Here is a 24,875-nt window from a genome sequence, read left to right on the forward strand (position 1 = left end):
GTCATAGAGAATTTACTAGGTTAAGTAAAAAGAAGCTATAGCAAGAGTAGGAACTTTGGGCATCTGGGCTACTTGCTCATGCAAATTATTTGTGGTTTCAGGACCTGCTCAAGCCTAATCTTGTGTACATTTCTTCCTTTTGCTGCAGTGCTGCAGTACACACCCAATCATATTGATTTGTTGGTTCAACAGTACTTAGTTCATGATGGGCTGCCAAGGTCATGAGCATTCATTCTAAGGTCCTATGGTAAGCCAAAAGCTAATTTTCAATAAAGGGTAGTATTTACATAGGATGGCATAGTTTTTGTTGTTGTTTGTTTGTTTTTACAAAGTACTAGAGATCTTCCCTGAATAGTTCTGCAATAACAATGTAAGAGCCCTATATACCATAGATACTTGAGGCAACGTTGGATCTGTTGGGTTATATAACCCAAGAGGCGAAGTAGCCCATATTTGCACAGCCTCCTGTTGGTTTGGGTCTCTCTCACATCCAGCAGTGTTGGTAAATGGTTCACAGTAGCATAACCAAATGAAGTACAGATTGCTTGAAAAAATCAAGGAGGTATAGGCATTGTACCTCTTTCCCAGATGTAAGAGAGAGTAGATGCAACAACCTCTTCACCTTGGAAAGGATATTTTGGATTGCTCGAGACCAGAGGGTACATAGAAATTTCAGTGTGGAATACCTCTGAATTTTGTGGGATTTATTTCCCACTCTCTGGCATGCATGTTTTTATCACAGTATCTAGATCAGTTGCTGCTTCCTGTTCATACTTAATCATCATGAAATTACCAGTATAGTAGACCAGCAAAGGTGTCCTATGAAATGGAGGGATACTTAAGATTATTATCTAGACTAGGAGAATTAATAGGAGGTTGGAGAGTGAAAATATATAGCTGACTCTAACACCTGAATGCATACTGTTGCTGATTATCTCATTCTCTGGTCAAGAACTGCAAACCAGATATCAGGGATATGTTGATTTGCTTTAGCAACAAAACCACATCTAGAATAGTAGTAGCATTGGGAGTCACAACCTGAGTAAGTTATAGAAATACACTGGTATTCTCCAAGATTTGTCTGTCTTCTGCACAGACCATATAGGTAGGTTGAATGGGGATGTAGGAAGAGTCATCACCCTTGAATCTTTCCAGTGTTTAGTGATTGGATCACTTTTACCATATATTCTAGAGATGGAATAAACTTATTTCTGGATATAGGTCTAGTACTTCACTATCCAGTACAGTAGTCATTGGCCACATGTGCCTATTGAATACTTGAAGTGTGGCTGGTTTGAAGGGAGATGTGTTGAATGTGTAAAATATATACCAGATTTGAGACTATCTTTCTGTTCATTTCAAGAATGTTTGCCTTTACTTATTGAAGCATTGTTGTAGTAGTTGCATAAGGTCTTTAATTCTAACATCTGTGTTTTTTAATTCTAACATCTGTGTAATATCAGGAATGCTTTTGTTTATGAACTTTTTTTTCCTCATGTTGAGATTTTCCTGTTTCTTCATATGACATATAATTTGGATTATATTCTGAACATTTTGAATATTATATATGATACCATGGGTTTTATTTAAATCCTAAGGAGAATGTTGATTTTTTTGTGTGGTCAATGGCCAGATGGCCAGGAAATATTCAGGACATAGGTTCCTACCTGCCCCATTGTCAGTTTGGTTTTCTAAGCATTTGCAGTGCTATTTAGATAGGTCCCATGTATGTGACCCAGTGTCCATTCTGGGATCATTGTAGTGGTACATCTTGTTGCTCTGTCCTCAAAGCCTATGGTATGCCTTTTAGGGTCAGATCCATGCACACAGAGCTCTGAGTCCAGAAGTTCATACACAACTCGATGGGATTGTTTTCTTGATATCCCTTCTCACCCCAGTCTTACAATTTCCAGCTCCCTCCTTTCCCAGCACTCTTGCTAAGAAACAGACTCAATTTTTTCCATTGTGCTGTTAGATTGCTGTAACTGTTTATATCTAAATCAAGTGATAAAAGGACAGAGGGAGAGCAGGAAAGCAGGGATGATTTACCCTTTGGGGTAAATTACACTCTTGGGATCACAATTCTTGGGGTCAGAGAAAAGGGTTCCATCTTACCAGGGTTTTAGGTACCTGCCCACTCACTACTACCATCTCTGTGCTGCTTCTGACATAGAATTGCCGGGACACTGGGATAGAAGATAAGGGGGAAAAGGGATTTCCCTGGTTTCTGAGACCAATAAAGGCCCTCTTTCCTGCTCCTCACCAACAAGGGAGGGATTTTCTTGGAGCTTTTTCTTACCTGGTATATATACACTTCTGAGTTTTGAGTGTCCAGGTCAGGCAGTACCTGAGGAAAAAAAAACATGGTAAACTCATCACCACTTCAATGAAAGTTCATACTTGGTACTCCTTTCCCAATCTGTCAGGTACTGTTAATTTTCGGAGTCCTCAGATAGCTATTCTATGCAACCTTTATGTTTGTTTTTTATGTTTGTGCATTTAAAATCTCTAAAACTAGATTTTATGTTTTAGAGTAGTTTTAGGTTCACACCAAAACTGAGTAGAAAGTACATAGTTCCCAGATGCCTCTTGGACCCACATATACATAGCCTTGTCCATTATCAGCATCCCTCACCAGACTGGTACATTTGTTTTAAAAGACAAACCTGGGGCGCCTGGGTGGCGCAGTTGGTTAAGCGTCCGACTTCAGCCAGGTCACGATCTCGCGGTCCGTGAGTTCGAGCCCCGCGTCAGGCTCTGGGCTGATGGCTCGGAGCCTGGAGCCTGTTTCCGATTCTGTGTCTCCCTCTCTCTCTGCCCCTCCCCCGTTCATGCTCTGTCTCTCTCTGTCCCAAAAATAAATAAATAAAAACGTTGAAAAAAAAAAAAAGAAAAGAAAAAAAAATTAAAAAAAAAAAAAAGACAAACCTACCTTGATATATCATTATCACCTAAAGTCCATAGTTTACAGTAGGGTTTACTCTTGATGTTGTACATTCAATGGGTTTTGACATTTTTATAACATGTGTCCACCATTATAGTATTATAGTTTCACTGCCCTAAAAATCCCCTATGCTCCGGCTGTTCATCCCTCCCTCCCCCTAATCCCTGGAAACCACTAATCTTTTTAGCATTTCTATACTTTTGCCTTTTCCTGAGTGGAAAAGTCAGAATCATATAGTATGTACCCTTTTCCAGTTAGCTTCTTTCACTTAGTAGTGTGCATTCAAGGTGCCCCAGTATCTTCTCATGACTTGATAGCTCATTTCTTCTTGGTACTGAATGATATTCTATTGCCTGGATCTACCACAGTTTATTTATCCATTCATAAACTGAAGGATGTCTTGGTTGTTTCCAAGTTTTGACAATTATGAATAAAGCTGCTATAAACATCCATGTACAGGTTTTTGTGACAATATATATTTGACTCATTTGGGTATGTACCAAGGAGCACAATTGCTGAATCAGAAGATTCGTGTATGCTTAGTTTTGTAAGAAACTGCCACACTGTCTTCCAAAGTGGCTCTCCCATTTTGCATTCTCACCAGCAGTGAATGAGAGTTTCTGTTGCTCCACATCCAAATGTCAGCATTTGGTGTTGTCAGTGTTTTGGATTTTGGCCATTTTAATAGGTGTGTGGTGGTTTAATTTGTAATTCTTTAATGACATATAATGTTGAACATCTTTTCATGTTTCTTTGCCAGATATTCTTCATCTATTCTTCAGTGAGATGCCTGTTCAGATCTTTTGTTTTTTTTTTTTAACTGTGGTTTCCATATTCTTGTTTTTGAGCTTGTATATTTTAGATAAAGGTCCTGTATTACATTTGTCTTTTGCAGAATCAGGTGCTCAACTGCCTGAGCCACCCTGGTGCCCCACCAGAGCCAAAGTTTTAAATTTTAACGAGTCTAGCTTATTATGTCTTTTATGGATCATGCCTTTGGGGCTGTATCTAAAAAGTCACTGCCATACCCAGGGTCATCTAGATTTTCTCCTGTGTTATCCTCTAGGAGTTTTATAGTTTTGCATTTATATTTAGGTATATATTTAGGTATATAATCTATTTTGAGTTAATTTTTTGTGAAGGGTGTAAGTTCTCTGTCTAGGTTCATTTTTTTGAATGTGGATGTCCAGTCCTCCTGGTACCATTTGTTGAAAATACTATCTTTTCTCCAGTACTGCCTTTACTCCTTTGTCAGTGATCAGTTGACTATAGTTATGTGAGTCTGTTTCTGGATTCTCCATTTTCTTACATTGATCTATTTGTTCTTTCACCACTACGACACTGCCTTGATTCCTAATAGCTTTATAGGAAATTTTGAAGTTCAGTGTCTGTTCCCTGGCTTTGTTCTTCTCCTTCAAATATTGAGTTGACTTTTTGGGTCTTTTGCCATTCCAAATAAACTTTAGCTGCAGTTTGTCAATATCAGCAAAGTAACTTCCTGGGATTTTATTGGGATGACATTGATTCTGTCAGATCAATTTGGGAAAAACTGACATTTTGGCAATATTGATTCTTCCTATCCATGAACATGGAATATCTTTCCATCTATTTAGATCTTTGATTACTTTCATCAGAGTCTTGTAGTTTCCCTTATATAGTTCTTGTACATATGTTGTTAGAGTTATATCTAAGTATTTCATTTTTAAAATTCATAGTCTGATCATTCCAACATCCCTGCCATACCTGTGTCTGGTTCTGATGCATGTTCTGTCTCTTCAAATTGTATGTTTTTGCCTTTTAGTATGCCTTATAAGTTTCTGCTGAAAAGTAGGCACGACATACTGCATAAAATAAACTGTGGTAAATAGTAATGTAATTGTAAGGTGTCAGGGAGGGGAAGGTGCTCTGTAGACATAGAATTAGGTCAATAAGCCTGTGTGCCCATATACCCTGAACTTCACCAGTGCTTCTCAGTTGTTGTTTTTCCCCCTCCCTGTTAGGAAGCTGGAAATGAGCTCTCTGCATTCTTTCAAGGGTTTAAACTTGGCATTCAATGGGAGAGTAAAGGTGGAATATGCTTATTCCATCTTTCCTGGAACTGGAACCTAATCATGTTTTTCAAATATGTAATCATACTGATACTTGTAAAACACTCATATGATTTATTTCCTTGCATTCTCTTATGTAGAACAAGAGAAAATTTTGGGCTGAAGGCTTTCCTACATGGTATATATTCATGGATTTCTTTCCAGTATGAATTATGTCTTTAAAGGCAAGAGGGATCATTGAAGCCTTTCCCACATTCATTATATATATAAGCCTTCTCTTCTGTAAGTGTGTTCACATTTTTCCCATGGGATGAGTGACTTCTGAAAACATTTTCACAGTCATTGCATTCGTTGACTTTCTTCCCAGGATGTATTTATATGTGTTGGGTAAGTTTAAAGTTTCTGTAGAAAGCTTTCCTGAATTCATCACAGTCATTGTGTTTCTTCCCTGGGTGTGTTCACATAGGCATTGTGAGCTTACTGTTTCTACTGAAAGCTTTTTCTCAGTCGTTTGTGCTTATAGAGTTTCTCCCCAGTGTGGATGCTTTGGTAAGAAGTCAAATGAGTGATCCTGTTGAAGGCTTTCTCATAGTCTTTGTGTTCATGGAGTTTCTGCCCAATGTGTATTCTCTTGTGCATCATAAGTCTCGAGATGTTTCTGAAGAATTTTCCACACTGTTTACATTAATAAAGTTTGTCTCCAGTAAAATCTCATGTATATTTGGGGGATGACTACACACTGGACGCTTTCCTGCTCTGAAATTATTTGAAGGGTTTCTCTTCATTTTAATTCCCCCATGTCTCTGAAGAGTATAATGGTTACTGAAGGCTTTCTTAGAATTCTTACATTTGTGATTTGTTTCTCCTTTATGATTTCTCCTGCAAAATAAGATTAGTGCTCCTTCTGAAGTCTTTTCCACGTAGATTACATTCATACAGTTTATCTCATTAAGATTCCCTTTTATTTGCATCTCATTTATGCAGACAGTGTAGTGAAAAGCTGAAAGCGTTCCCTCTCTGGTATCTCCTATCACTTCTTTTCTTCAACTGTGCCTAGAGATCCTAGCCAGTGCATTAAAGCCTCTGTAAGGAGAGATGTTCTTTCTGTACTAAGATCAGGATGGTAAGAAAACACTGAAAAAAGACCATAGGGCAGAGCATTCCAGGCAGATGGAAAGTCCAGAGCCACACCCCCAAAGAAGATTGGGGGCCTGAGTCAGCTCTGCCACCTCTGCCCAACCAAGGGCTACCCCAGTATCCAAGTCTCAATTATGCCAAGGGGCAGGAGCAATAAATAAACCAGAGAACGTTTCTACTGTTATGAGCTTTCATTGTAGAGAAGCGAGACAAATAAAAGAACCAGGTAATTTCAGGTTGTGATAAGTGCCATCAAGAAAATAAAATAGGATTGGGTGACAGAGAATGAGAAGTGGGGAAAAGAGTGAATGGTAACTTTAGGTTAGTTCCCTCCTCAGAGGTAGGCCTCTCTGAGGAGGGAACATTTGAGCCAGAACCTTTTAAGACAGAGGAAAGCCAGCTTTGCAGGGGTACCTGGACTAAGCATTTTAGGCAGAAGAAGGCAAAAACCTGAAGTTGAGAATAAATTTGGCCAGATCAAGGACCTGGAAGAAAGACAGATGTGATGGAAGCATTTTGAATTGAGGGGAAAAGTGAAAAATGATGGCATCAGAGAATTAAGTAGGTGGGGCCAGGTTGTAGGAGGCCTTAAAGAATATGGTAAGGATTTTCAGTTCTAATTGTCTTCTGGTACTGACTGACTATGTGATCCTGTATTAGCTATTAAACTTCCTCTGCCTTGTTTGTGATTAATACAGGAACTTGTGAGAATGTTGCAGACTCAGAGTGATAAAAATCTTGCTTTAAACCTTGCCACGGTTTAAATTATTAGGAAAAATTTAGGCCAAATCCCTTTGCTTTAGAAATATATGAAAGCACTTTGACAAATTATGCATTAAGTATGTCATGTTTCACATGCCTACACTTGTTGTAGGGGCCAGTTTATCACCTATGCTCTTATTTTTTCTATATACTTAAAAAAATAGTCTTTAGTGGCACGCCTGGGTGGCTCAGTTGGTTGAGCATCCAACTTTGGCTTAGGTCATGATCTCACAGTTCATGAGTTTGAGGCCTGTATTGGACACTGTGCTGACAGCTCGGAGCCTGGAGCCTGCTTCCGATTCTTTGTCTCCTTCTCTCTCTGCCCCTCTCCCACTTGCACTCTGTCTCTCTTTCTCTCAAAAATAAACAAACATTAAAAAAAAATGTTTTTAAGATAGTCCTTAGTGAAATAAAATATGCAATCAGAAAAGTTTACAAATCATAACTATACAGTCAATATATTATCACAAAGTATTGTAGGGTTTTTTAAAGTCAGCTTATTGAAGTATAATTTATATATGGTAAAATTTATGCCTCTTAGATATATAGTACCAAGAAATTTTGCAACCATATATGGTCATGTAACTATCACTAAGATCAAATATAGATCATTTTCATCATTATGTAAAAGTTTCAACATACCCTTTTATAATCGGTCAGTCCCTTTCCCCCACCCCAATCCCTGCCAACTCTTTGATCTGTATTCTGTTACTACAGTATACTTAATTCTATAGATGAAACCATATAGTATGTAGCCTTTTGACTGTGGCTTCTTATGCTTTAATGCATTTGAGTTTCATCTATTTTTTTTTGTATTTTTGTATATGTGAGTAGTTTATTCTGTTTTATTGCTGAGTAACGTTCCATTATATGTATATCCTACAATTTTGTTGATCTATTCACCGGTTGATGGACATTTGGATAGTTTCCCATTTTTGGGGATTATGAATAAATCTAATTGTGTGTTTGTGGTGAGGGTGGTGGGGGGTCAATGTGTCTTCATTTCTTCTGGGTAGATTTCTAGGTATTGGATTCCTGAGTTGTATGTTAAGTTTATACTTAAACTACCAAATTTATATTTAAACTACCAACAACCTAGTGTTATATACCATTTTGTATTCTCACTAGCGGTATATAAGATTTTGAGTTCGTTCTTCCCAGCACTTGGTTTGTCAGCATTTTGTTTTTTAATTTTAGCCATTTCATGAGGTGTGTAGTGACATCCCCTGATTTGCATTTCCCTGGTGATCAGTGACGTTGAGCATCTTTTCATGTGTGTGTCAGACATCTATATCTCTTAATGAAGTGTCTGTTTAGATCTTTTGCCAATTTTTTTTGAATTGGAGTTGTTTCTTGTTATTGAGTTAAAAGACTTCTACCTATATTCTAAAACCAGTCCTTCATCATATATGTGTTTTGCAAATGTATTCTCTCAGTTGGTACTGGGTTTTTAATTTTCTAAATGCCTTTTGAAGAGTAGATATTTTAAATATTTATGAGTTCCAACTTACCACTTTTTATAGTTCATCTTTTTGGGGTCCATTGTAATAAATCTTTGCCTGACACAAGTTCACCAGGTTTTCTTCTAAAAGTTTTATAGTTTTGGGTTTTACATTAAGGTCTATGATTCATTTCAACTTGATTTTTGTATGTGGTGAAAGTTTAGGTCATAATTTGTTTTTGCATATCAATATCCACTTGTTCTAAAACTATTTGTTGAAAAGATTATCCTTTAAACACTGGATTGCCTGTACACCTTTGTCAAAAATTTGACTAGGAGTGCCTGAGTGGCTCAGTTGGTTAAGCATCTGAGTCTTGATTTTGGCTCAGGTCATGATCTCATTGTCGTTAAGACTGAGGGTGGCATTGGGCTCTGCACTGACAGTGCAGAGCCTACTTAGGATTCTCTCTTTCAAGATAAATAAATAAACATTAAAAAAATTACTTGACTATATCTGTGTGAGTCTTTTTTGGGACTCTGTAGTCTGTACTGTTGATTTTGTGTACATTCTTTGGCCAGTACCACATACTCACTGGATTACTGTCACTTTACAGTTAGTCTTGAAATTAGGGACTGCAAGACTTCAGAGTTTGCTTTTCTCTACTCAAAATTGTTTTGTCTGTCTTTTTTATTTTTTAATTTTTACATATAAAGTTTAAAATCAGGGGTGCCTGGCTAGCTCAGGCTAGTAGAGCAGGTGACCGTTGATCTTGGGGTTGTGAGCTTGAGGATCCTGTTGGGTGTAGACATTACTTAAAAATAAAATCTTTAAACAAATAAATAAAGTTAAAAATAAAATCAGCTTGTTGATTTCTACTAAAATACTACTTGCTGGATTTTCATTGAAATTGTTTTATTTTTTTATTATTTTTTTAATATGCAATTTATTGTCAAATTGGTTTCCATACAACACCCAGTGCTCATCCCAACAGGTGCCCTCCTCAATGCCCATCACCCACTTTCCCCTCCCTTCCACCCCCCATCAACCCTCAGTTTATTCTCAGTTTTTAAGAGTCTCTTATGGTTTGGCTCCCTCCCTCTCTTTTTTTTTTCCCTTCCCCTCCCCATGGTCTTCTGTTAAGTTTCTCAGGATCCAGGTAAGAGTGAAAACATAGTATCTGTCTTTCTCTGTATGACTTATTTCACTTAGCATAACACTCTCCAGTTCCATCCACATTGCTACAAAAGGCCATATTTCATTCTTTCTCACTTTGAGGAGAATTGACATAATGATGGGAACCTTCAGATCCATGAACACATTATATCTCTCCATTTAGATCTTTGATTTTTTCATCAGTGTTTTATAGTTTTTAGCATACAAATATTATTATATTATTTTGTTAGATTTATTCCTGATTAACTTCATGGTTTTTTTTTTGAATGTTTATTTATTTTTGAGACAGAGACAGAGACAGAGTGCAAGTGGAAGAGGGAAACACAGATTTGCAAGCAGGCTTGAGGCTCTGAGCTGTCAGCACAGAGCCTGATGCGGGGCTCGAACTCACAAACCGTGAGATCATGACCTGAGCTGAAATTGGACCCTTAACCAACTGAGCCACCCAGGCGCCCCTCTTTTTTAATTATTAAAATTTTTTATAATGTTTGTTTATTTTTGAGAGAGAGAGTACGGGTGGGGGAGGGGCAGAGAGAGGGAGACACAGAATCTGAAACAGACTTCAGGCTCTGAGCTGTCAGCACAGTGCCCGATGTGCAGCTTGAACTCAGGAACAGCAAGATCATGACCTGAGCCAAAGTCAGATGCTCAACTGACTGAGCCACCCAGGCACCCCTAATTTCATGTTTCTAATGGTGCTATTTGGGTGGTATGGTTTTTAAAATGTTTATTTTCCAAGTTCTTGTTGCTAGTATGTACAAAGACACTTGATTTTTGTATATATTGACTCTTTAATCTTTGCGTTTGCCTAAACCCACTTGTTTTATTCTAGAAGCTTTTGGTGTCTGACTACATGATCCTGTACTAGTTATTATACTTTCTTTATGCCTATTTCCTGCCTAATAATATGGATCTGTTGTGAAAATATTGCCAAGTTACAGAATGATAAAAGCCTTGAGTTAAAAGGATGTTTGGAGTAATTTAGGCAAACACCTATGTTCTTGAAATACGTACAAGCCCTTTGACTTTAAGGGCTAGTTTATTACCATGCTATGTTTTGTTTTGTTTTTCTGTGTACTTTTTAAAAACAAACCTTTAAACTTCTTTTTTTTAAGTTTATTTATTTAGTTTGAGAGAGAATGAGAATGGGAGGGGCAGAGAGAGAGGGAGAGAGAGAATCCCAAGCAGGCTCTGTGCTGTTAGCACAGAGCCTGACGCGGAGCTTGATCTCACAAACCATGAGATCAACCTGAGCCGAAATGAAGAGTCAGACACTTAATCAACTGAGCCACCCAAGTGCCCCTAAAAATAAACTTTTATTGAAATATAATATGTAAACTGAAAAATTCACAAATCGTGTGTATAGTTCAATGAAGTATCATGCTGGAGGTTTTTGATATGTATGTTTTATTTGTGGTTATTCATGTAACTTGAAAAATTAGAAGGCTGTTCTCTAGAATAAGTATTGGCCTAGGCTAAAGAATTTATTAACTTGAACTTTAATATCTAATAATCATCTGTATTAAATATAAGACTTAGTGATGATCGAAATTTTTATTAAGTTATAATTACTTCTAACATTTCCTTAGTATCCATATACTTGATATTCTAGTGCTTTTTTAGTTCAGCTTTTGAATATTTAATCACCAGGTGTCTAGCATAACTGAATTTTTTCTGTCAAATTAGCAGTTTATTTTATTCTGCCACAGTTCTATCACATTATTTCAGTAACTTTATTTGGTTGATTGAAGCAGGAAAAGTGGTAGGAAAAAGAAAGGTAGAAAATGAAGATGAGTATTTGGAATACTACCAGTAAATGTCACTGGTAAACAGGATTCCCAATTTCACTTCCTACCTGTTATAAAATTCATTCCTTTTGGGGCGCCTGGGTGGCTTGGTCAGTTAAGCGTCCGACTTCGGCTCAGGTCATGATCTCACGGTCCGTGAGTTCGAGCCCTGCGTCGGGCTCTGTGCTGACAGCTCAGAGCCTGGAGCCTGCTTCCAATTCTGTGTCTCCCTCTCTCTCTGCTCCTCCCCTGTTCATGCTCTGTCTCTCTCTGTCTCAAAAATAAATAAACATTAAAAAAAATTTTTTTTTAAATTCATTCCTTTTGCTATGCAACTTTTCAGTTCCCGTTGAACTAGGGCTGAGTGGAATGTCAGTGAATAGGGATCTTAAATATGCTCCTTTGGTTTGACTTGGCCTCCTACACTCTTGTGATTTATCATGAGATGAGCAGCCTCACATATTCACTGCCTCTTCAATGACTAGGCCCAGTATTGAAGACCCATCAGAGTAGTTCTGAACCTGATAGCCCAACCTCAATCAGCTGACCCCCATTGAATCTGCAGATTCATGAGAAAAGTAAATGTTGTAGACTATTGAGATTTTAAGGTTGGTAGTTACCCAAGAAAAACTGACTAATATAGTCAAATTCTGTGAATGCTTACCAGTACTTTTCTTTACTTGAAACATATATTTTTAGTTTTTTCTCTATAGCTACAATGTTTTCAAGCACAATTTATAGGACAGAGAAGATGGAGGAAAATATTTTTAAGCAGAAAAGTAAACTAGGACATCCAGACCGGACTAATTGAAGTATTATTCCTTAAGGAGTATTATTAGATTCTAAAATTATCAGCCAAGTTTTAATATCGGAACATTTCAAGTGAAGAAGGATGCTTCATTAAATCAAATACATTCTTCTAGATATATTGCTTTCAAAAATATCTAATGATGATTTTTCTCAACAAAAGGATTCCTCAATTAGGGAATTACATTAATGGCATGACTCTTTGTAAACCTATAAAATACTGTAATTCCATATAAACGATTCTCAAGCCTACTCACGAACGCCCGAAGATTAAAAATCTATGAAAGAAAAAGACTTGAAAAATATGTTTAGGGGGTACAGTATCCATCAGACCACAGTTCCAGAGAGAGAAAAAAATGGTTGGAAGAGACGAATTAGTCAACATAGTAAAAGAAAAGACCCAGAGAGTAATGAGAATAAAAAAGTTAAATCTTGGTAAAATTTTCTAAGCTCCAAGGATAAGGAATAGACCCTATATTCCTACCAATATAAGTTTTGGGGAAAATAATAGTAATCTGGACTATAGTAATGGTAGGAGAAGTGGAAAGATCATAGCTGATTTAAAATCTGATGTTGATAATCTGCAGAACTTCTAATGCATTTGTTGTGAAGGGTGTGTTAGGAAGAAATTAACAATGGCTTCTGGTTTGAATAAATATGTGAATAAGTGGTAAATATATACATAAAATTATTTTATTGAGGTAAAACTCACCATTTAAAAACGTACAATTCCCTGGATTTTAATACATTTTACAGTGTCGTACAGCCATTATTACATTCATCACCCCAAAAGAAATCCTGTATGTATTAAGCAGTCACTCTCCATTCCTTCCTCCTTATAGTTCCTGGCAACCATACATAGCCTACTTTTTTTCCTCTGGATTTGCCTGTTCCGAACATTTCGTATAAATGGAATCTTACAGCATGTGACCTTTTGTGTCTGTTTTCTTTTTCACTAAAATGTAATGTTTTCAAGCTTTATCAGTATTGTAGCATGAATCAGGCCAGGCTTCTTTTTGTTGCTAAATAATATTTGATTATATAAATATACCACATTTTGTTTATCCATTCACCAGTTAATGACATTTTAGTTTCCACTTTTTGGCTTTTGTGAATAATGCTGCTATAAACATTCATGTTTATCTTTTTGCTTGAAAACTTGTTTTTACTGCTTTTAGGGTATATATACAGAAGTGAGATGACTGTGTTACTCTTTAACTTTTTGAGGAACAGCCAAACTCTTTCACCCAGCAGCTGTACCATCTTATATTCCCACCATCAATGTATTAAAATTCTAACTAATTTCTCTACATCCTCACCAACGCTTTTTTGTTGTCTAGTTCTTGTTTTTGTGTTTAATAGCTACTCTACTGGGTGTAAAGTGATACATGATTATGGCTTTGATTTACATTTCTTTTTTTTTTAATTTTTTTAAATGTTTATTTTTAAGAGAGAGAGAGAGTCAGAACATGAACAGAGGAGGAGCAGAGAGACAGGGAGACACAGAATCCAAGCAGGCTCCAGGCTCCGAGCTGTCAGCCCAGAGCCCGATGTGGGGCTTGAACCCACAAACTGAAAGATCATGACCTGAGCTGAAGTCAGACGCTTAACTGCTTAATTGACTGAGCCACCCAAGTGCTCCTGATTTACATTTCTGTATTGATTTATGATGCTGACTTACTTTTCATGTGCTTATTGTCCATTTGTATATTCTCTTTGGAGAAATGTCTATTCAAGTCTTTTGCCTATTTTTAAAGGCTTTTTTTTTTTTTTTTGGCGGGGGGTGGGGGGATGGGGCAGGAGGGACAGAGACCAAGGAGAGAGAGAGAATCCTAAGTAGGCTCCACGCCCAGTGCAGAGTCAATATGGGGCTCGATCCCATGACCCTGAGATCATGACCTGAACCAAAACAGAGTCAAATGCTTAATTGACTGAGCCACCCAGGTGCCTCTTCTTTTGCCTATTTTTAAGTCGCATTGTCATTTTGTTATTCTTGTAGTTCTTTATTTAGTCTGGATTCTGGACGCTTTTCAGATACATGATTTGCACATATTTTCTGCCATTCCAGGTGTTGTCTTTTCACTCACTTGTTACAGTGTCTTTTGATGCACAAGCATTTTATCTTCCAGTTTACTAATTATCTCTTCATCTCTATCTAATTTGTTTTTCAGTCCATCTTTTTATTTTCATAATTCTCATTCTTAGCTGAAATTCTAAACTTTTGTTTTGTCCAAATCTTAAGCATACTACTCTCTCCTTTTATACATGCAACATGACACAGACTTTTAATACAGCATTTGGTCAGTATTTCTCAGTAGAAACTCTCAGCACTTTGACCCAGTAATTCTATATGCATCATCTATAGAAATACTGTATAAAGAGCTACATAAGTGACCATTAACAAGAGACTGGTTATTATAATGCATGATATACTGCAGTAGTTTTTTTAAATAGTTGGAATTGCATATAATGAAATTACAACTATAACACATTTGGGAACCTTGAAACACTTGATTTAATTTTACTTCTCAGTGTAGACCACATTATCATCATTTCATGTAAGACCATGCTTGTTTTTTTAAGTTTCCACTCTTTTACCCCAGGTTTGTACTTGTACAAATACAAAGTACAAATTGTATATATTTAAGGTATATAATATGGTATTTTAATAAGTGTATACATTGTGAAGTCATTACCACTATCATGATAATATCCATCACCTCACACAATTACTCTTCTTGTATGTATGTGAGAACACTCGAGATCTACTTACTTAGGAAATTTCAACTATACAGTGTATTATTATTAGCTATGGTCATCATGGTGTACATTAGATCCCCAGAACTTATCTAATAACTGAAAATTTGTACCCTTGACTGATATCTCTCTTTTTTCCCCATCCCCTTAGCCTAGGTAACCACCATTCTACTCTCTTTACTATGAGTTTGATTTTAGTTTTCAGATTCTGCACACAAGTGAAATTATGCAGTATTTGTCTTTCTGTGTCTGGCTTAGTTGACTTAGCATAATGTTTTCCAGATTCATTCATATTGTTATAAGCAGCAGGATTTCCCTCTCTTTTAAGGATGAATAACATTCATGCATGTGCATGCGTGCATGCCTGTGTGTGCGTGCGTGCGCGTGTGTGTGTGTGTGTGTATAAAATCACATTTTCTTCATCCATCTGTTGACAGACATTGAGGTTTTTCCAAATGATGGCTACTGTGAATAATGCTGCAATGAGCATAGGAGTGCAAGTATCTCTTTGGGATGATAGTTTTATTACCTTTTGATATATACTTAGAAATAGGATTGCTAGATCATATGGTAGTTATGTTTTACATAATGGTTTTGCCAGTTTTACATTGCCACCAACAGTGTACAAGAGATGTCTTTTCTCCCTATCATTACCACTACTTGTTTTCTTTTGACTTTTTGATAATAGCTGTCCTGACAGGTGTAAGGTGATATCTCATAGCGGTTTTGATATTTAGTGATGTTGAACAACTTTTCATATACCTGTTGGTTATTACTTTGGAAAATGTTTATTTATGTGTTTTGCCCATTGTATAACTAGGTTGTTTGTTTTTTGCTATTGAGTATGAGTTTCTTACATACATACTTTGGCTATTAACCCCTAAGTATGTATGGTTTGCAAGTATTTTCTCCAATTCCATAGGGATTGATTTTTCACGTTTGTTGATGGTTTCATTTGCTCTGTAGAAACTTTGTAGTTTGATGTAGTCTCACCTGTTTATTTTTGCTTTTGTTGCCTGTGTATTTGGTATGAAATCCAAAAAAATCATCACCAAGATCAATTTCAAGGAGTTGTTCTCCTATGTTTTCTTCTAGGAATTTTATGGTATCATTATCTTATGTTTCGATCTTTAACCCATTTTTTCAGTTGATTTTTGTATGCAGTGTAAGATAAGGATCCAATTTCATTCTTTTGCATGTGACTATTCAGTTTTCCTGGCCCTATTCATTGAAGAGACCATCATTTCCCCGTTACGTATTCTTGGTGCACTTGTCAAAGATTAGTTGACCATATATGCAAGGGTTTATTTCTAGGCTTTCTATTCTGTTCTCTTGGTCTGTGTGTCTGTTTTTATGCTAGCATCAAATTGTTTTGATTACTATCACCTTGTAATATACTATGAAATCAGGAAGTGTGATGCTTCTCACTTTGTTGTTCTTTCTCAGAAGTGCTATGCTAATTTAGGGTCCTTAGTGGTTTCATATAAATTTTAGAATTGCTCTTTTCTACTACTATAAAAAAATGCTATTGGGATCTTGATAGGGATTGTATTGAACCTATGGATGGCTTTGGGTCATATGGACATTTTACTAATATTAATTCTTTCAGTCCATGAACTTGGGATAACTTTCCACTTACTCTTCTTCAGTTTCTTCCATCAATGTCTTACAGTTTTCATTGTGCTGATCCTTCACTTTCTTGGTTAAATTTATTTCAAACTATTTTAATCTTTTTGTTGTTAAGTATACTACTTTAAATTCTGTGCCCTATTGCCCCATATTGTGAGACTATTTCTTTTGAATGGTCTTTCTTATTTACTTTTTTCATATTGTTTTATCTCTTTGTTATTGTTAATTAAGGGCCAGATACTGTATATGAAAAACTGTGGGAGTAATTTGAGACCTATGACGATGTTTTCTCCCTCTAAGAAGATTTCTGTTAGTTTTTGGCAGGCATTAGCAATCCAAGATTGTCTTAATTTAATTTTGTGGTAGACATTTGGAGCTGAGCTTTTTTTCCTGTAAAAGGCCAATCTAGCTTTGGTTCTTACTTACTCTTAGAGCATAGCCCTTTGGGCTTCCAAACAAAAGTGTTGGAGTTTTACCAGCTTCCCCTCTGCATCTTGGTTTCCCCTGCATTCCAATATTTGTCCTTCCAGCTCTTTAAACCTGTCAGTAGCTTCTTAGTCTCTCAGATGTCACTAAGTAAAAAGTAGCCCCTAATGCCAGGCTTCAGTCTTATTTTTGTAATCCTTCATCATACTATTAACTCTTCAGTGCCTTCAGGAAGATTTTAAAGCATATGTATAGTTCTGATTTTTCTTAAGGAAACATTGGTCTGAAGTATGTAATTTGCCATTACCAGAAGTCAACAGTATGTAAGTGGAAATGAACAGCCAATAACTTAATCTTTTTAAAATACTAAGGCAGATTCAAAAATCACCATATAACAATGTCAACCTTACCCACTTGTATTTTCACATACTTTTTTGGAGAAGGGGTAAGAAATAGAATTACAGTGTTCCTACTAGCTATTGCACATATTGGATCATCAAGGCGAATATCATCAGGTGAATATTTTCTTTCATGTGTCTTATCAGGAAGTTAACTGGAAACAAAAAGTGCTCCAATTGTAACACTTACTGAATTGTACCATCACTATTTTTCATGTGACTGTATCACTCATGAGACAGTGAAGCCCTTTACAAAGAGGAACGCTGTTTTTCCTGTGTTTTATCTCCTAGTGCTACACCTGGAGTTAAGTGTCCAGTAAGTATACAAGTGAATGTAGGTGTTGAGAATACCTTATTTTGCTTTTCACAGTGAGAATCAATGTGGGTATATGCTGTTCTGAATCATCTTAAAAGATCAATTTTAATAGAGAAGAAGGAATCTTTTCTTATCAGCTCCTTTGTTCATCCTTTTCTATCTCAACAGGTGGCATCTCCACAGAAAGCGACTGTGCTTTTGAGCCAGACTACGCCGTCCCACCACTTCCAGTGAGTGAAGGTATGCAGCACATTCGGATTATGGAGGGCATGTCTCGCTCTCTTCCATCCTCCCCCTTACTCACACATCAGTCTATCAGTGTTCGGCTCCAACCTGTGAAGAAGTTAACTGGTAAGGACTTTACCTAAATTTAGTATGTTTAACAGGACACTTTAGGTCATATCGGATATGTTTATGTGCATCTTTAGGTTTTTCCTTTTTGGCCTTCCTAATGTCACAGACTCTTGGAAATTGGAACTCCTACTGATTTTAATTTAGGGAATTAGAATAGTACTCAGTTTGACAGATTGATGTATTTATTTTCTAAGTGATCCATCTGTTGTGGACATATTTTTCTAGGCTTTCAGGAAACTTCTAGTTTTGCCAGAACACACTGTTGTTCTGATTTCATTTATCAGCTTGTTCATGTCAGATTAACAGATGGGGATATTGTAATTTTAGGATAATAAGAGCTTCATAGTTCAGCAAAGGTACCTCAGTCATGGTTTTTGTTTGAAATCCTAATCTGTATATTTCACGTCTGTTTCTAAAAGTTTGATTTAGATATTTTCCTCTCCATTGTACATTCCTGCAACTTCTTAGGATATTTACCATGATTCATAACTTGTGGATTGCATTGACTTAAATATGGTCTCAAACTACATATTACCCATTCAGATCAAGCTATTAGGTGTGAAACTGTGTCCTTATTAAATGAAGTTTTGTCCTTTTAAGCTTTTTCAGAGAAGAAATTTTACTCTGTTGGACGATACTTACATGTGAAAATATGCAAGCCTGGGTCATTTTCTTAAGTTTAACATTATCAGTATATATCTTGTGTTAGTAAGTTGATGGGTTATGAGTGATTAGAGGCAAGAAATTAAGTCATTCCCAATAGATACATTAACTACTTCTTACGTGTCTGGCATTAAGTTAGACAGTGGGGAGGTTTGATTATCATATGACAATTCAAAAGAAAACAGGAACAAAGAGGGGAAAATGGAATCTTGGGACTTACATCTATTTTGAATGAAAATTTTATAATGTTTATAATTTTCATGAAAATAATAGTATTTTTTATTCTTTAGTTCCACAAAGCATAAGTCATGCCTTTTATATTGTTTACTGTTTTTTTTAGGCTTCTTCAAATAACTGAATCAAAGTCTACTTTGATTAGATAACAATCTGTAAAATAGTTTAGTAACATTTTACTGAAATACTTATTCCCTTCTGATATGTAAAAATAGGATAGATTTTAGGTGCATGGGCCTTAATAAAATTTCTTTGCTTAGAAATTGCCCCTTTTTCTTGCAGTTTAAGGTGTTACTGATAACTGAAAATACAAATAACCATATATGAGATGGCTATCAAGTGATGTGCTTCATTTACTACACATGAGAAGAGATAGCAAAAGAAATTCCGTTTCCTAACAGAAGTGAACTGAATTGCCTGATGTTTCGGAGATAACACTTTCCTATCCCATTTTCCTGTCCCAATTTAAACTTCAACTTAAATAAGCAAACTTTATTAAAAGATAAATACATTTAATAACAAAGTCAATTACATGCCTGATATCAGAGGTGAGACAGGGAAGCAGTGACAAGAATCATACTTGGTTAATTACACGTATGACCTATTCAGTTTTAATTTTTTAATGTTTGAAGTATTTGAATACTCTCAAATAGTTTTATTTTTCTGAAGAGTTTGTCAAAGGCCTAAGAATTTAAAGATTGAGAATGCATTTTAAAACTTCTGAATGAAAGAAATCTGTCTCCTGAAAGAGGGTGCCATGAAAATTTTTCTGTGGCCAATTTTCTACCGAGTAAAGCAGATGATAAGTTTCTGGTTTAACCTGGAATGAAATTACTTTGAAATTTAAATTTAAAACCTTGGTTAGTAGATTATTTATGAGCTATCATTCCTTTCCTAATTATATTTTGTTATGAGTAACTAAAAAGAAAGTTGAATAGAGAACGACTTGCTGACCATAAGTAAATGGCCTCCAGAGAATGGTTTTTAACAAAATGCATTAATTCGATCCACTTAATGATTTATCCATTATATTCCTTGTATTCATATTACCAACCCGACTGAGTAAGTGGGGCCAGAATAGTCATCTTATTCTGTTTTCTTTTTGATTTTCCAATATTTGTTACCCTGTCTTTGCTATAGTCAGAGTAGTTTGCATATTATTTTTCTGTGCTTTTCACCTAATCGTTCAGCAAATATTTGTTTAGGACTCATAAAATGCCAAGCACTACTCGATACAGTGGTGAGAAATGCCAAGCACTACTCGATACAGTGGTGAAAAATTATAGATAGTGACAAGTAATAAGAGGGTCATAAAATGGGATAGAGGGAGACTGGAGTGGGGGTAGGGTTTCTTTCTGTGGAGTGGTCAAGGAGAGTCAGAAGAAGAGCTATTTGAAGAGAGGTGTGGATAACAAAACGAAGCTGCTCATGGGAAGGTCTGGGGTCAGAGCCTTCTGGGCAGAGGGGACAGCCAGAACAAAAGTCCTAAAGCAGAAAGCAGCATTGGTATGTTCAAAGAATGGGAAGAAGGCAAGAATGGTTTCAGAATAAGTCAGAGGGGACAGTGGTAGAAGATAGTTGAAGAGGTAGGCAGAAACCAGAGTCTTTAGGTCATGGTAAGGAAACCAACTCTGTAGGATTTTGAGAAGAGCTGGAATGAGAAGTAATGTGATCTGATTTACCTTTTAATCAGATATTGTTGGCAAATGCGTAAAGAGTGGTGTATGAGGGACTAGAGTATGCCATGTTCACTAACCTTGTGTGTGTTTTCCTGATCTTTAAATAGATCTTTCACTTCTAATAAGTTAATACAGTGGTGAAAAGAATCTTTGTTTTATCTTGTAAGATATAATGAAGGAATAACTAACCTTTTCCTATCATTTTTATCATAGAACCTTTGTACTCCTAATGTATTTAGCTTAGTCCTTCACTCAGGTGTACATTAGAACCCATTTGGTATATCAATTAAGACTTTTTTTATTCCAAGCAACAGAAGATAACCTAAGGTTGGGAAAGCCTCAAGGTTCATTTGACTTAGTTGTATATGGCTGTGCACTGAGGAGGCATGGAGGGGAGTGTGCAGAGACAGTGTTGGTCCCCGTTACTGTGCCGATGGAAGTGCTCCAGTTCTCCAGATTCTTACCCGGGGCGCTTTCCAAGATGTTTGTGTTCATAATATCTTAACGCCCCTCAAGCATACTTCTTAAAATGTAAATAATTAGGAGTGCCAGTAAATAGTTCATTCATTCAACACTTGCCTAATTCATACTGTTTGCCTATTATGTACACTGTAAGTCTAGTAAAAGTTAAATTTTGAGTATTCACATTATTGGTAGGGTAATAAATCATTGCAACCTTTTTGTAGGGCAGTTTGATAGTATGTATCAGAATTGTAACGCACATAATCCTTGACACAGCAGTTTTATTGCAGAGTGTTTATTTGACAAATAAACTTGAACAAGTTTGAAACATGTATGTATGTACATATGTGTACATGTATATAGTAAAAAAATTAAAATGTTACTATTTATCATTAATAGTAATCCATTTGTGTGACACACACACATACATGCATACACACAAACATACACACATGCATACATTTTATGGTGGTGTGGAGATACATTGACTGTAACCCCAAAGTGGTAGAGGGATGACATAAATTTTGTTGCGTACCTTTCTGTAATGTTTGTATTTTTTTTATCACATGTTAAATCTAAAATTTCATGAGGCAGTATAACAAAATGGGCGCTGGCTGCCATTTCTTAACTGTAACCTTGTGCAAGTTTGCTAAAAGTCTCTGTACTTCAGTCTCTGTACTTATTTCTAAAATAGGAATACTAATTGTATCTGCCTCATAGAACTATTAAAAGAATTGGATAAGTTAGTACACATAAAGCTCATGAGACAGTACCTGACAAAGAAGAAGTAGTCAATAAATGTTAGCCACATTTATTATAATTCTAAAGGAGATTTGGGTGACTTTCTGTTGGTTATGTTAAATATGAGTTCTGAGCCTTTGGAAGGTGATCTGGAAGTAATTTCTTTAATTACCTTAAGTAAGCCCTTTACTTTTCTGAGGAGTGACCTTCAAATACTGATATCAAGTGGGTTGTCACATAGTCTTTTGGAAAATCTTTTTGGACTGATTTTAAAAGAATTCACTGTATAGATTGGAATGACTGTGTGGTAGTCCTATTTAGATGGTAAATAAGTCGAAATAACCCATCTGATTGTGCAGCAGCCTTGTTACTTTGGATGCTAGCTATGGCCAAAATATTATTTTCATCATGGATATAAAGGTATCATTGACTTGTTTATAAAGACATCCTGGGAAAAAGATTTAAAGCTATTTTGACATTAAAAAGAGCTTATATTTAATAACAGTTTACATACCCTGATATATTTTAGTGTACTTACGACACATTTTTCACATGATACTTATCTTGCAATTTTTGGAAGCACTGGAACTCAAGATGTACTTTAGTGAATTTTATTATTAGAAAAAAATACAGGGTTCCTGTGAAGATTGAATAAGATTGCTTAAACTTACAATTTAATACATAATAAATGTTAAATAAGTGTTACTTCTCATTTATAATCTTGGATAAAATGGAAACATAGTCTCGAGAAAATTATTGAAAAGCCAATTTGAAAGTATACAGAGCATAGAGATTACATTGGTCTTCATAGTCTGATTTATTGAAATGTATTCACGATTCTGTAGCATGAATAAATCTCTTATAACTTTAGGAAAAAATATTAGAATTCAAGATATATTGTAGTGATTTTATTAGATTAAAAATATAGTAGGTTTATATGGTAATCTAAGCTCTGTAATTGCTAATGTTAATATTTCTATTTGACTTTCCATATGGATAAAATAATCTTACCCAGTATCTCACTGTATGGTCCCTAGACCACTTGCATTAGAAATACTGGGAATACTTCTTTGAAATATGCATACCTGGGTATCCAGGTTTACCTAATCAACTTCACTTCACAGATTCTGTCTCATTAAATCTGGAGCCCCAGAATCAATCAATCTCTCTCTCTCTCTCTCTCTCTCTCTCTCTCTCTCTCTCTCTTTTTAAGGTTAAACAAGAAAATGTATATGAAGACTTTTAAGCTCTTTGGAATGATAGTACTAATTAAACTAGGTCCCGACCTCATTACTGTTTCTAATGCATTACTGTTTCTAATTCAGATTCTCTAGTTTTATGGGTTAAATATCATGCTATTGTAAATTCTAGGGTTTACTCAGTGCAGGAGTACAGAAGAGGGGGCCCTTACTTCCACTGCTGTATTCCTCTTGTCTTCCAGACCAAAAGTAGGGAATGTTAAGGGGATGTTATTTAATTCAGTTTAGGTAAGTTCAGTTATCATCAGTCAGTATTGTTAAAACCAGAGCTGGACAGTAGTTAATGTGGTAAAAGATTTTATTCAGGAACTATTGCAATGGAGAAAAGAGACCGTAGTGTAGAACTGGGCTCAATTCTAAATACAGTAAAGAAAGCTAAGGATTTATAGCCAAGGATAAAGGTGGATAGTATAGATAGAAAATTACTAAAAGGAGACATCAAGGGTAAAGGGATTCTTGCTAAAACCGGTTTAATAGGAAGGACTCTTGCTGGATGGGCCAGGGTGATCATATGTCGAGGGTGGAGGGATTCATACTAAGTGGACTTACCAGGATCCTTGGTGCTACTGAACTAGACTGCAGGCTTAAGGATAAGGCCCAAGGAGGAGACGCAGCGGAAGGGGGCTCAGAGGAGACTGACAAAGGCTAGTTAAGGAGAAAGTCTTTGTCAGTATGTATATTTTGAGCATCTGAAAAATCAACATGTATGATCAAATAAAGAATTCTTTCGAAATATTTACACACACTAGATTTGCAGTGTAATTAAACCGTTTTTTAGGTTTTATAAGAACTTAAGAATTTGTATATAAGAAAATAACTGTATTCTAATTACTTTCATAATTGAATGGAAGTCACTCATACAGAGTGGCGCTATTGTTTATAGTGTTGTAGTATTTATTTATAGTAAGATTATTTATAGCAGCTGTAGTATTGCCATATATATATATATTTTATTGAAATATAGTTGTTCTGTCTCCATACCTCTACTGAACCACTACCAGGGAAAGTTTGCAAAAATGCCACAATGTTCCTTAATGGAGAAGGGTCAAAATAACAAATTATTTACATTTTTTCTTATGAAATGGTTCTGTTTCTGTCAGGTTAGATGATGTGTATATGGAGACTTTCTCACACAAAAAAATTAGCCTTATTAAAGCAACTGAATTTGACACTTGGAAGAGCAGTTTATTAGTATGTTTGGCTTCAAGTAACAAAATGCACAAGCAGTGGTGATTTTGTGCGATTGAAACAAGTGTAAAGAGCCCAGAGGTCCACCTTTCGAGCCTCCTCATCCATTCCTCAAGTGTAAGAACCACAAATATAATGGAAGTAAATGGGCTTTGCTCTTAAACTAAGTTGAATCTCAGCATTACCTCTTTCTGGTTGTGTTATATGAAGTATGTTAGTTAATTTATGCTGTCTTTGGTTTCCTTCACACACGTACCTTCACACAGTTGCTGTTAAAATTTAAGTGCAATACCTATACACTTTTTTGGATTGTACTTTTTTTCTAAGTTTATGCACCTTCTCCATCACACACACATTCACACACGAAAGAAAGGGAAAAAAAAGAGGGAGATCAAATTTGTGACTATAATACTATCGTAAAATCTTCACCTATGTGAAATCTCATGGACAGTGTTTCTCATTGTGTGGCCCCTAGACTGCTTGTATTAGAAATACTGGGAGTGGGGCACCTGGGTGGGTAGCTCAGTCAGTTGAGCATCTGACTTTTGGCTTTGGCTCAGGTCATGATCTCCTGGTTTCGGGAGTTGGAACCCAGCGTTGGGCTCTGTGCTCACAGCACAGAGCATGCTTGGGATTCTCTCCCTCTCTCTCTCTCTACCCCTCCCCAAC

At 36.1% G+C, this 24,875-nt stretch overlaps 1 protein-coding gene across 11 annotated transcripts in view; it reads left to right on the top strand.

Annotated features, from left to right (window-relative positions):
• Positions 1-24,875, top strand: part of TANC2 (tetratricopeptide repeat, ankyrin repeat and coiled-coil containing 2) — a 361,352-nt gene that overhangs the window by 123,297 nt on the left and 213,180 nt on the right. For 8 of the 11 annotated variants that reach the window (XM_042967385.1, XM_042967388.1, XM_042967389.1 and 5 more), the window contains one exon: positions 17,795-17,977. In XM_042967385.1, coding sequence (XP_042823319.1) covers positions 17,795-17,977 — 183 coding nt within the window. The remainder of the gene's footprint in view (positions 1-17,794; positions 17,978-24,875) is intronic. The other 3 variants (XM_042967393.1, XM_042967394.1, XM_015540284.2) reach the window with 1 other exon arrangement.

The sequence above is a fragment of the Panthera tigris genome, chromosome E1 (assembly GCF_018350195.1).
Source record: "Panthera tigris isolate Pti1 chromosome E1, P.tigris_Pti1_mat1.1, whole genome shotgun sequence".
NCBI classification, from domain to species: Eukaryota; Metazoa; Chordata; class Mammalia; order Carnivora; family Felidae; genus Panthera; species Panthera tigris.